The sequence below is a fragment of the Micropterus dolomieu genome, linkage group LG21, assembly GCF_021292245.1.
Source record: "Micropterus dolomieu isolate WLL.071019.BEF.003 ecotype Adirondacks linkage group LG21, ASM2129224v1, whole genome shotgun sequence".
NCBI classification, from domain to species: Eukaryota; Metazoa; Chordata; class Actinopteri; order Centrarchiformes; family Centrarchidae; genus Micropterus; species Micropterus dolomieu.
In genome coordinates, this window is record NC_060170.1 from 17,720,656 (window position 1) to 17,733,002 (window position 12,347).

Genomic DNA, 12,347 nt, shown 5'->3' on the forward strand with positions numbered 1-12,347 from the left:
ATACTCAACTTATAGGCTTTTTTGTGTGTTTATACCAATAAAAAAATGTTTAATAATGTCCCTTAGCTGTTACTTGGGAAGTTCGTTGATCTGTGCAGTGCGCAGAAGTGGTGACACTTGTTTGGCCTAGGATCTTTCTGTCAGAAAGCCTTTCTAGCCTGTGGTTAACATTGTGAAACGGTGACTGTGTGGTTTAGGCACCAAAACTACTTGGTCAGGTTTACAAGAAGATTGTGGTTTGGGAAAAAAAAAATAAGTCAACTTTGACATATGTTATTACATGGAACACGAACAGCGGTCTCCTGGGTGAAAGTCCTGTGTTTGACCCATTCATCCTCTCCGACCTCCGCCGACTTTGTCAATGGCTTCTGTCTTTCTGTCATATTGCTGTCAGCAGTTTCCAATACAAATCTCTATTCCCTCATTTTATATATATATATTTTTGAACAAGTGTCTCAGTCAAAAACCAAAAAAGTATTTAACAATTTAGAACATACTGCATTGGGGTGTCCTAATGGCCTTGTGGTTAACATGCAGACCAGACAGCTGCATCGTTCTAATTTGATTCCATCTGGGGAGGTTTGTTAAATTTCATACCTCTCTCTCATTCCTCATTTTTTCCTTTCTGTGTCTTTACTGTCACTTTCTACTTAAGGCAGATGCCAAAAAATCCTTGATTAAGATGATTTTGATTAGAAAATGGTTGAAATATTTGTACCGCGCTGGCAGATCTTTTCACTTACTTGACAAAATAAGAATTTAGTGACTCAATTATAGACAAAGGTGACTTGATTAAAAGATTATTTTGTAGTGAAACCAAAATAAAGGTTAACTTTTGTGTGCTTTGGAGAGTAAAAACCAAAGATACTTACTGTAAGGTATTGTATGTGTTGTAAGGGGGCGAATTTACAAAGAATGGATTGCGGCCGTGAAAGCACCATGAATTGCGCATCAGGTCCGATTCACAAAAGATATTGCGCTAATTATATTATTGTACAAACTCTGCCATAAAGTTTTGCAATCGAGTACAATTTGCCCTCATGTTGCGTCTGTTAAATGTCTATCTGCAATTTTCTGTAGTGGCCCCAGTTATATTTGCCTTCATCACTGGAAAGTCTCGGTGCAACACCCCTTCAATTTCAGTGACCAACAACTTTCTGAAGATGTTGATAACTTTACCCTAACTGCGTGTGGCTATTCGCGATGGTGTTTTTTGTACAGTTTTTTCAATGAGGCCCATATGTATAGAGAGCGCCAAAATGGCTCCAGTTCCATCCTGTCCCCGATTAAATTTTTTTTATATTAATGATCAGAAAATAGCGTTTATTCATATTAGAAATTAATATTTAAATATATATATAAAAAACAAACCTATGATTCCCGTCCCGCCCACTCCTGTTTTTTTCCTGTTCCGTCCCAGTCCCATGTTGAATAGTTAAATTGACTCCCATCGCTCAGGAATCTCACAGGAAAACTGTGACCCACAGTATTCCCAAATGAATGTCAGCCTCTAGTGCAAATGGCACCAGAGGACAGAGATGCTATTTGCTTGGGAGTGAAATTAGTGGTGTATTTCACCCTTTGAGAATTACACTGTTTCTTTTTGTCCTATTTGTGCACTTGGCCGCAAAAGTCGCGCAATCCTTTCGTGAATTCACCCCTAAGTTACCTGCAAAAAAATAAAAAGTTAAGCTGTGGATGCAATAATAAAATACATATACATATATGCTGAGGACTTTTATGCAATTTTTTCCTCTGGCTCTACCTGACTGCATGTTTCAGAAAGAGGAGAGGCGCCAAGAAAGTAGATGCAGCCACTGCTTTTATTCCCCACAGTGACATCTATCATGGGCAACCATCTCTAACCTCAAGTTCGTCTCACATGGGCAGAGCTCCACTAACTTTCTCTCCTGCACTCATACACGCGTGTACACACAGACACACACACACACACACACACACACATACAGTGGCACAAACACCACTGTGTCAACTCAAGACCTGAGGCTGTGAGTGTTATCGCCATCTGCCACGGGGCAGTGCTCATCTTCTCCTGAGTTATTTATTGTGTTATGGCTGCAGTGGGCTGACCGTGGAGGCAGATAAGGGCATGACAGTGCTTTAGAGAACCCAGTTGTTCATTTACAGGTTAGTATCTCACTTGCATGTCCTGGGGGTGGGGACAGAGGAAGGAGCCGCAGAGACAGAAAGAAGAGCTATCAAGAGATCTGTGTTGTGTGAGCGATGTCAGGCCAGTCTGGTTTCCGCTGGCAAACCGAGAAGCTGCTTTAAAATGCTGCTTGTGCATGTGTATCACGGAGGCCCGTCGGCGTTGGCTGGCCATTTGGATGAGCTTAAAGTGAATAACTGCCACTTAACCTCACAAAGTGCTTAGTTGGCTTTTGCCTCCGGTTTTTGATCGACAAATCACCTGGTTTGTGAGTGACACTTGTTTTTTGGTGAATCGGTTGGCTGATGTAATAACAGCCACAAGCTTCCAGGTGAATATATATCAGAATGTCTCCAGAGGTCTGATGTACTTTTGAACTCAATATTATTGAATGTATACCTCTAGACCTGCTAAATGACTATATATTCAGAGTAGACCTTTTATATTGAAACTCTTGCCATCTGTAGAGTACTACTACTCTACAATTACTGTATACTTATAGCTGGAGTAAAGAAAGAACCCAACGTTCACTGAGGATGAGAGGAGACAGCGGCACATATAAGGGCCTTGGTGTTTCTGCTTTCCGTTAGCTGCGTTGGCCTAAAAAGTGCTCGCCTCTCCTTTCCCAGAGAAACGCAAAAAAAAAAAGAAGCACAGGTTGGACAGGAAAGCTGAGGATGATGGGCATTTATGGCTCCAGTTATGACCCCATCGGCACATTTTTGAGCAAGCTGATGACAAGCTGCTGGAATGCCCTGCCGTTTTGCACAGTCGTTTGAAAACATGATTAACGGTGGTGGAACACAATAGGAATGTGATTCTCATTTGAGCGGTGGGTACGGCAGGCTAGCCTGGGAAATCATCCAGGCCCTAATTGCTGAAGCAGACCCTGATTCAGACGGCTGGAACACACACACACACACACACACAAGTACACACACTCAAACAGATAGGGATAAAAATGTATCTTACAATCTTGCCTTCTGGATTTATAGTTTTTTAATTTTATCAAAACACTAAACAGATATGGGATATGTCTGTGAACTCTTTCATGGTTACAATAAAGAAGCTGCATTTGTAAGCAGGAGGTTTTTTAATATGCAAATGTTCTCGGAGGTCTACTATGAATTGCATGTATTCAAAAGAATTTACAGTCAGATCCGTCTGGTAAAGCTGTAAAAATGTAAAGCTTGATTGATTGTTTTTCTTTTTCTAATCTTTAAATTTTTATGACATCCACAACACCCAATGGAAGTAACGACAAAACGCAAAAATAGACAAAACCAAAAAAGGCTTGATGGTTTCTGTGATAGATTTTCTCATGCAATTTTCACCTATTTTAAGTCATTCCTCTTTCTGTAATTGAAAATAGTTTTTCGGCAGCTAACGGCTCCTTTTCAATATACAAAAACAGAATCGTGTACTGACTATTCGCTTAGCTGATATTTTGTTGAGAACACAAATTGAATTATATCCCAACAGAACAATAGTCCAAGTGTACACATATTATCAGAGGGTCAGCAATTTCAAAAGCAATAAAACTTGTATTGTTCCATTTTAAGATTGTTGCATTTCCTTACTATGAAGTATTTGCTTACTGAAGGGCTCTTTTGAGGTATTGGATATTTTTATATCCCTTTATATAAGCCCAATGAAAAAAGTTTTTAAGTTTTTTGTCCAGAGGATTCCACAGACCCAGTGTTGCACATCGTCTGAGGAAGCAGAACCCTGCTTCCTTACACTTGTGTATGGATTTATGGGTGATGTAAAGAAAATTTACAGCAAGAATAATTTTGCGAGAGCATTCTCAGAAGTATAAACCCGGTCTTTCTTTGCTCTCCTCCTCTTTGCTGCTCCGCCCTTCCATTTCATTAAGTCTGAAGACGACCATGGAAGTCTGAAGTCTCGCCTGTCACCGCTACTGCCTCCTCCTCCTCCTTTTATGTTTTCAACCTCTCCCCAGACCTTCAACCGCTTTTCTTTATACATTTCATGCTTACTTTCTTTCTTTTTCGCCCTCTTCTCTCGAAAATCATCCATTTCTATTTCCCTGCTGCTTTTGTGTCGCTAGACAGCCGTGTAATTGTGGGCCGTGTGAGGAGCGCGGATGAGACGAGGCCTTGTGTTGGTCAGCACCGTGCTAGTGTACCTACCTACAGCCAGTGTCCCAGCAGCGTCTTTGTTCCTGTTCCATTGTGATCGGCCAGCTAAAGAGAAGCGCTACACATGTTGTTTGGCTGGAAGACTGTCTGCGGTCTTTGTGATAAATATGGACCTCAGTTTCTCTCAAGTATTGTTACTATTCTTCCTCTTGCTGCCTGTCTGCTTGGATACCTCTGGCTGTGCTGTGTAAAAGAAGATTAGCTTCACCTCTGAGAGACACATGCTCACATTCACACAAGTGCAAACAACACGCTCTGTGTAATAACACACACACACACACACACAAACACTATCCCTCACTCCCTTTTGTCCCTCCTTTCTTGTCCCACATTTCCTTGCTGAGCCTTGCTGTAGACTCTTTGCTGTGTATGGATATTGTTCAATAAGGTGGTTGGACTTGTATGTTTGAAAGCGTCCTATATTCCGCAGAGATCACACAAATGAACTAATTTTAAGGGTAATGTATACGAGGAACAAGTTATTGTAGTATGAAACCCGCACAATGTATGTACAGTATTTCTCGGCTGATTTCTGTGATGGCAGATACTAAATATGGAAATGGAAAATACCATAAATTATCGTCCATTGCACAGTATAAAACTCAAATACCCATTAAAGTTTTGACCATGGTAACAAGCTCATAGAAGAGATTAGGTTTGATCAATCAGTGAGCTGGGATTAAGAGCTGATCACTGGGCTTTGTCAAGGTTTAATCTCTGGTTGTACAACAAAACACACACATACACCCACAAATAAGATACAGTCAAAGGCCAGTTGTCCTGTAAGGGAGCGTTACGCACAGTACAGAGCTCAGATAGAGGAGATCATCTGCTGGTTTCTTGATGATTTTCTAAGTGGTGATCCACATTTTTCTTTCATGTTTCAAACGCTGGTCGATGCTATAAGAGTGTCCTTATTGCAGAAGGTGTACAGCAAGGTTTTTGGTAGTTTTCTGAGGTGTTGATGACTCACTAGAGCTCTGTAAGGATGAAGGTGAAGTGGAATCTTGACTTGAAAGTCTAACCTTCCTAACCTTTCCTAATCAGTGTGATATGATTTAATCCCTCTGATAATTCTATTCTACCATTTCCCTTTTTATTATTCAAGAGCTTCAGTGCATATGAATACCATTTTAATAAGATGAACTGTGTTCATTTTATTTTCAACTTTTAAAAAATTAGTAGTAATGAAGCCACAGTATTAGCTGTAGCCTAAAATAATTTTCGGTAAGCTAATGAATTGTGGAGATTTGCAATGGCAGTGAGGAGAGGTTGGGCAAATGGCCCAAGAGCAAATTAAATTCTGGGAAATAAAAATAGAAGTTTAAAAAAACATCTAGGCTCCTCAGTCTGTGGCATTTCCACCTTAATCTACACTACTTAGCTCGTCATACCTTTGGGCCTCATTTACATGTAAAGAACCTCACAAATGCTTTTGTTAATCACAAGATAAATTAGCGGTGATGTAGTTACCATGGTTTCAAAGTAACATAATTGCATTTTCTTCCTATAAATTCCAAGGGAAGTGCAATTATGTATCAGCAAAGCAAATTACTGTTTTTTTTCTCCTGATGCTATGAAAGTATACAGCTGCATCTGCACCCCTTTAAGGTGTTTCAGAGAGATTATTAAATTGTTACTTCCAATTGCGAGTACTCTACAGAATGTTACCATGGTTATTGAGTAACCATCCTTTCCTCCTTTTCAAGTAGAAGACATGTTGTGTCAATTAGGACAAACTTTTTTTTTTTTACTGTAATTCAGTCTCCTTTCGGTGTGGAGTCGGACAAAGGCTACATTATGTGTCAGGCGGAATTAGCCGGCTGGCAAGAAAACAAAATTAAACATAAAAGATGTTTCAGGGTTAAGCAAAGTTCTCAAGGTCCAGTTGTGTGGGTCCAGTAATTCAATTTAGATAGAACATGTGTGTTTTTAAAAAAGAGAAATTCCCCCAAATCCCATACATGCCAAGGACCAAACCAAAGTTTGATTTTGTATGTATGCGACTGTAAGAGTGAGATAGAGAGAGGACTGACAGTTTTATTGTTTACCTCTAGCTGTTTGTGCCGACAGAGCGGTGACAGTGAGCCAAACACACACTGACCCCTGTTGAGGCTTGCTCTCTTGGTTCTCTCTCTCCCCTCCTGGCTGCCGGTTACACTAATCGCTCAAACATGCAGTCCCTTAGTTGTCATGGAAACTATTTTATTGTTATTTTATTGGAAAAAGTGGCCTTGAGCTGGATATTAGGGTCTCTACATAACTATTACAAAAAGCTTCCTCTGGACTATAATATTTGCGAGAGCGTCTTTCGCCCTATGTGGTAGCGGAGACAATTTGCTTGACTTTCTCGCCTTATTCACTTGTCATCATCATTTACACCTCATCGTCTTGCTCATTTATCTGTTATTGTTTACAATCATCCTAATTAACCTTCCCCTCAACATACCCTTCATTTTTGTCATCTTGTGTTGTCTCCCTCCTTTTCTCCTCCACTTAACCCTCTCTTCACTTCACTTTTTTCCCCCGAATCTCGGCTCTCCCATCTGTTGACACATCTTCCAGTCTTTGTTTTCCTTTCTCAACCTTATTTCTGTTCCTGCGTCTCACATTGTATCCTACACATTTTCTCTCTTCTATCACTTCCTCCCCCTGTCCCTTTTTTTATCCTCCATTTCCTTTTTCTGCCCTCCCTCTCTAAAAAGTTTTTCTCTTTCTTCAAAGTCACTCAAAACTGTATTTTTTCCCCCCCTCCCCATTCTTCACAGCTTTCCCTGCTTATTCCTTTCTTTTTCAACATCACCAGCAGCTTCTCCAGCTCAACCACCTTGCCACGCCGTTGACGTGCTCTCCGCTCTGCATCCTAATGTTCTCCTTTCAACGGTGTCTCCTGTAGCAGCACCTCTGCAACTCTATCTAAATGTTCAGTATGCACACCGTACAGCAACTGGGGCTTTTTTCACATGCTCTGTACATTATTGAAAGCAAGCAGATCACTAATTCATGTCAGCTGAGGGTTTCAGTGGAGATGGGTGGGAGCTTGTTGCTTCTTGAAGGCCTTTCATGTGGCGTGAACCATGCCTATGTCATCACATCCCACATTTCTTCTCCGTCCTCCCTCATCTCCTCTGCTGCCTCCTCAGTCCTTGCATTTCACCTCACTCAGGCCTTATTAATGGCCTCTTACTCTTTCTTCTTTTTTGCTTCCTTGTTTCCTTTGCTCTGTCTGTCTCTCATGATGTACCCCCCTCTGTCTCTGTTCAAACTCTAGCTCCTGTATAGAGATTTCTACTCACTCTGTTTCCTGCTGTATTCTCTTTCCTTCTCTCCTCCCTCCCTCATTCATTGATGTCTGATCTAATTGCTTTTGCTCTGACCCCAGGGACCCGGGCACAGTGTAACAAGCTCCCGGAGGATGCACTCTGCCTTGGCCTCCGTCGCTGCATCTCTGAATCGCTACTTTCTCTCTTTTTTTCTTCTCGGTACATCCGTTCATTAGCAGCTCTAATGCCATAGCCCCGAGACACACTGCATGATATTGTGATCCTGCTGGCTTTACTGAATCTATTCTAAGGCTGGCCACAGCTCAAGGCTGGGTTGAGTCAGGAATGACCAATTGCAACAGGTCTTTTTCTGTTTTCAAGAGTGGAGTTTCTTCTTATCAAAATTTTAGAGTGGGCCACAGAGAGGGAGAGTAAGAGGAAGATATAAAAGAAAGGATGAAGAATGGGATGGAGTAAGAGGTGGAGAGAAAGAGAGAAAAATAAACTGGGAGAGGTGGGAGGACAATGAAGAGGAAGGAAAAGTACTACCTGATAACACGGAGAGGCTCGCAGGGCCACTGCAACAGAAATTTAATAGAAAATGTGAAATATGAAGATGCAGACCAGTGAACTAAAGCAGACAGGACAGTGCACATTTTAACAGCTTTGGCTCCACTCAGAAAGAAGGATTTTCGAAATATGACACACATTTTAACTTTACTTTCTCTCACTAGCGTCTTTTCCTCCTTGATCCTACAGTGTGATATGTCACACATCAAGTCACATCCATGAATTGTGTCACCTTAAATGAATCCTGAAGCAAAAAACACACAAACTTTACCAATCATGTTTTGTTTGAGAGAAAATGACACCGTACTGAATTCCCTGTATCCTATTTTCACTCCTGTTTGCTAGATGGTGAGGATGTGGCATAACAAGACATGAGAGAAAACAAGCTCAAATTCTCTCAACCAGTCCTCGCGCATCACGCTTGGTCTATGGTGAGATAAGCCAGCGGATATTGAGTGAATATGAGCAATGCATTTCAGAATAACATTGTGTGAAAGTGTACGAGCACAGTGCACATTCTTAGTGAGCACCGGAACTCAACATTGTTCCCTGTTTCACTATGACATGAAGCACAATGATTGAAGGCAGCCCTACATAATAGTTTTGTTTCCAACTCTGCTTTCACATTAAGATGAGAGCCATACAATAAATGAATAAATAGACAGATAGATAGATGCGGAGCTGAAGGAGTCTCCAGCTGAAGAGACTTGAGCTGTGTTTCCACCACAGGACCTATCCCCCGGAACTAGGAACCTTTGGAGGACCAGCTGTGTTTCCACCGCAGGGACCAAGGTCTAAATTTATTTTCAGGGTCTTTATTTTACCCCCAATACAGTGCCTGTTTGGGGGGTTTTACTTTTTCCTCACCCTTGCAGTGGATTTCTGAATGGTCGAGTAGAGGCTACTGTCTTTCAGTCGAGCATTTTGGGTGTTTTGCTGTTAATGCTCGTCTCTTTTCCACCGTTGTTTGCAAACCAATAAATCACAATCAACAGTCAAATAGCACACAAGTCTTGCCGATGTCTGCCTGCGATCGTACATCGGTATTACATTCATATAATACGCTCAGGCGGAAACAGATGTGAGTGCTGCAACCTGTTCTGCAGCTCTTGTCAGCTGGAAATGTTTTAATGACCATCCAAACTGTTGCGATTTTATGTTTGTGTTTTTATGTTTCTCTGTTCTGCAGTTCTTTTATGAACTTGATGGCTTTCCAGTTTGTTATTAAATTTGTGAAGAACTTTTATTGTGTGTCTCAAAGCTAGCCTGCTGTTATTGTTGTACATAATAAAAATCAATTCGGATGTTCTTTTATAAGTTTTGCTCATCGATAGTGGTTACTAAATAATGATGCATGTCCATCACTTATACAGCGTATACATCAGCTAGCTAATATGCCTAATCTTCGCAGGTCTTTAGACCGCGCTGGAAACGCACACAACAGTGTACTGAAGGAACCTTTCAGTTCCTTGAAAAGTAGATCGTGGTACTAAAAGTCCCAGGTGCATTTGGTGGAAACACGGCTTTTTGTTGTCCAACCAGTAGTTCCTGCGGAGGAAGTGTTAAGAGTGTGTGTGTGTGTGTGTGTGCGCTTCTCTTTTTTGTCTCGTGAATATTCATGATAGAACGCCAGCATAAAGATCAAAACATTTTCTCCTGAAGGTTAATAGGTCAAATGCGTTGATCAAAATCTAGTTGTTGCAAACACTCCTCTCATTAGAGGCATTTAAAGAGAATCATTTGATACAGATACTCTGATCTTCCCCTTGGCCCTCCCTAGTGTATACATACTCTCTCTCCCACACATACACAAACACACACACACACACACACACACACACACACACTGTTGGTCCTTTGGGCTCAGGCACTTGGCTGAATGCAGATATCCCTCTTTGAAGTGAGCAAGCTTACTATATGTGTGTGTGTCTATGCACTGCTCACATGCACAAATACACACATATACTCCTGCTGTGTTAGCGCCTGCTTTTTTAATCAGATCAGGTGTTTAATTATTAATGTGTGTGTTAAAAGAAGCAGAGGCAGGATCTGTGAACAGTTATGACCCTGCAGCTGTACTGTTTAACCTTTACTGTGGAATATTCCTCTGTGTGTGTGTAACAGAGGGAGTTTCAGAGGAAAGAAACTGCTGTATGTGCACATGCATTTCAGTGTTTTTGAGACCGGTCAAAATAGCCCTCAAGCAAAAGTGAAATGCAAGATCCAGAACACAGGTGCCTCAGTAGACACTTTAACATTCGTCCTTTCTCTGTGTCTATCTGTAGGTGTGTGGAAATCATCGCCAAGGAGGGGAGAAGTCTGAAGGAGCTCTATCTTGTGTCTTGTAAAATCACAGACCACGGTAGGATACTTTCAATCACTGTCCCTTTGTTGCAGTCAACCTCCAACATTATTATCATAACCATTATTGCCCACAGTCGCTACCATGATTCAGGACTCATTTGAGTTTTATGACTCGTCCCTTTTGAGACTCACAAACACTAAAAATATTATTGAAAAGTTTCACACAGAATAATGTAATGTTCACTGGATCTCCTTGGTGCAGTTCATATGCTTATACTGTAGTTAGAAGTCAAACTTTACAAAAATTTTGCTGGAACAAAAGCTGAACCAATTCGGCATGCAAAATATTTGGCATTGGGTTGTACAGACTTTTTGAGTCTTTTATCAGCTACAGTATAATGCACAGCCTGAGTACTTCAGTACTGAAACATCAAAAGTGCAATGCTGACTAACCCTGCCTGCATGAATTATTTGATTCTTTATGTAGCAGTGTTTGTCTGTTTAGTTGTTGCAATGGTGTTTTGTGTGTTTTGAGTGTTTGTGTACCCTGGGACTTCCACACATGACAGCTGCCAGCTCTGTAGCCAGCTACTGCTTTTGGGTAGCGCAGGAAATTGTCAATATAACGCTATCTGATTTCTTTTTCTTTTTCTGTCATAATTTATTTCCAATCATCTTTGCTAATCAAAATGCCCACAATCCACATTGTGCTCAAAACAAAGCTCTAACTGGGATGAAACACGTTTGCTTGAGTAAGTCCCATGTACTTTCAATAACTAGGGTTTGTGCCTGTTTTCTTTTGCTTTTATACTATGTGAAGCTATTGTATGTATGAATTGCCTTTTCAAAATTGCCTATTCAAAATTGCACAAAGGGACAAATTAGATGACAAACAGGTCCTCTACTTGTTTGTCCCATGGAGTTTTCCTTAAGTCGGCAACTTAAGATGTGTTTATTTTACTTTTGAACGTAAGACAGCCAGTAAGTAGCCTGTGCTTTTGATAGTTAGCCATTATTCCTGATTTCTGTGTCAGATAATATTGTGTGAGTTGTTTGTTTATTAACTTGCTGTTTTCTGAATGATTAGCCTATTGAAAATTGCACAAAGGGACCACTGAGACGAGACAAATAAGGCCTTCTGCTTGTTAGTCCCATGTGTTTTTGAAAAGGGATCTGTTTTTGTGTGGGCCTGTAAAGCCCATTGAGACATTGCATGTGATACTAGGTTTTAAAGATGAACTTGACTTAACTTTAGTGCTGTATTATACCCTTTCCATACAGGGGCCGATGTATGAAATGTGCCGTAGACCCACGTATTGGTTTGCTTGAACATGTGTGCATTCATATTCACAGAGACGTGTTGCAGTTTCAGTTTTTTTGCTTGCCCACTTGATGCACACTCTCTCTCTCTCTCTTGCTGTCTTTTTTTGCTTGTTTCAGTTGGGTAGTTGAGTAATTATTAAAATGTCTGCAAACTGAAATAAAAATCTAGAAGGATGCTCTCAACAGGCTTGGCCGGAGAAGGACTCGAGTGGAAGCTCAAATTGTTTTTGGTGTATGCAGCCAGTGAGAAATTGTCAAAGAAGTGAATCGGGTGACATCTTGGAACGCAGTATCTAGCCTTTCTACTGCTGACCTTTTCAGATTTACCAGCCACATCATTATATTTGTCCAAATGGGGTATTGGACAGTTAGCAATTCACAGCGCCAGCTATATGCTGCTTCTCTGACATAGCTGAGTGCTATGAACTTTGTAGGACTCTAGAATACCCCTCGTCTTATATCCTATAATGGTTTTACTAAGAGGTGACAACAGATATGGAAAAAAGGTTGAATGCCAGGCATTAATTGGCAGAGCTTTCCCCAACGAGAAGCTGT

The 12,347-nt window shown here is 40.9% G+C and overlaps 1 protein-coding gene across 1 annotated transcript in view; it reads left to right on the top strand.

Annotated features, from left to right (window-relative positions):
• The window catches only part of LOC123959864 (F-box/LRR-repeat protein 17-like), a 152,536-nt gene that overhangs the window by 68,255 nt on the left and 71,934 nt on the right, over positions 1-12,347 (top strand). Inside the window, exon 3 of the mRNA XM_046034176.1 lies at positions 10,451-10,527. Coding sequence (XP_045890132.1) covers positions 10,451-10,527 — 77 coding nt within the window. The remainder of the gene's footprint in view (positions 1-10,450; positions 10,528-12,347) is intronic.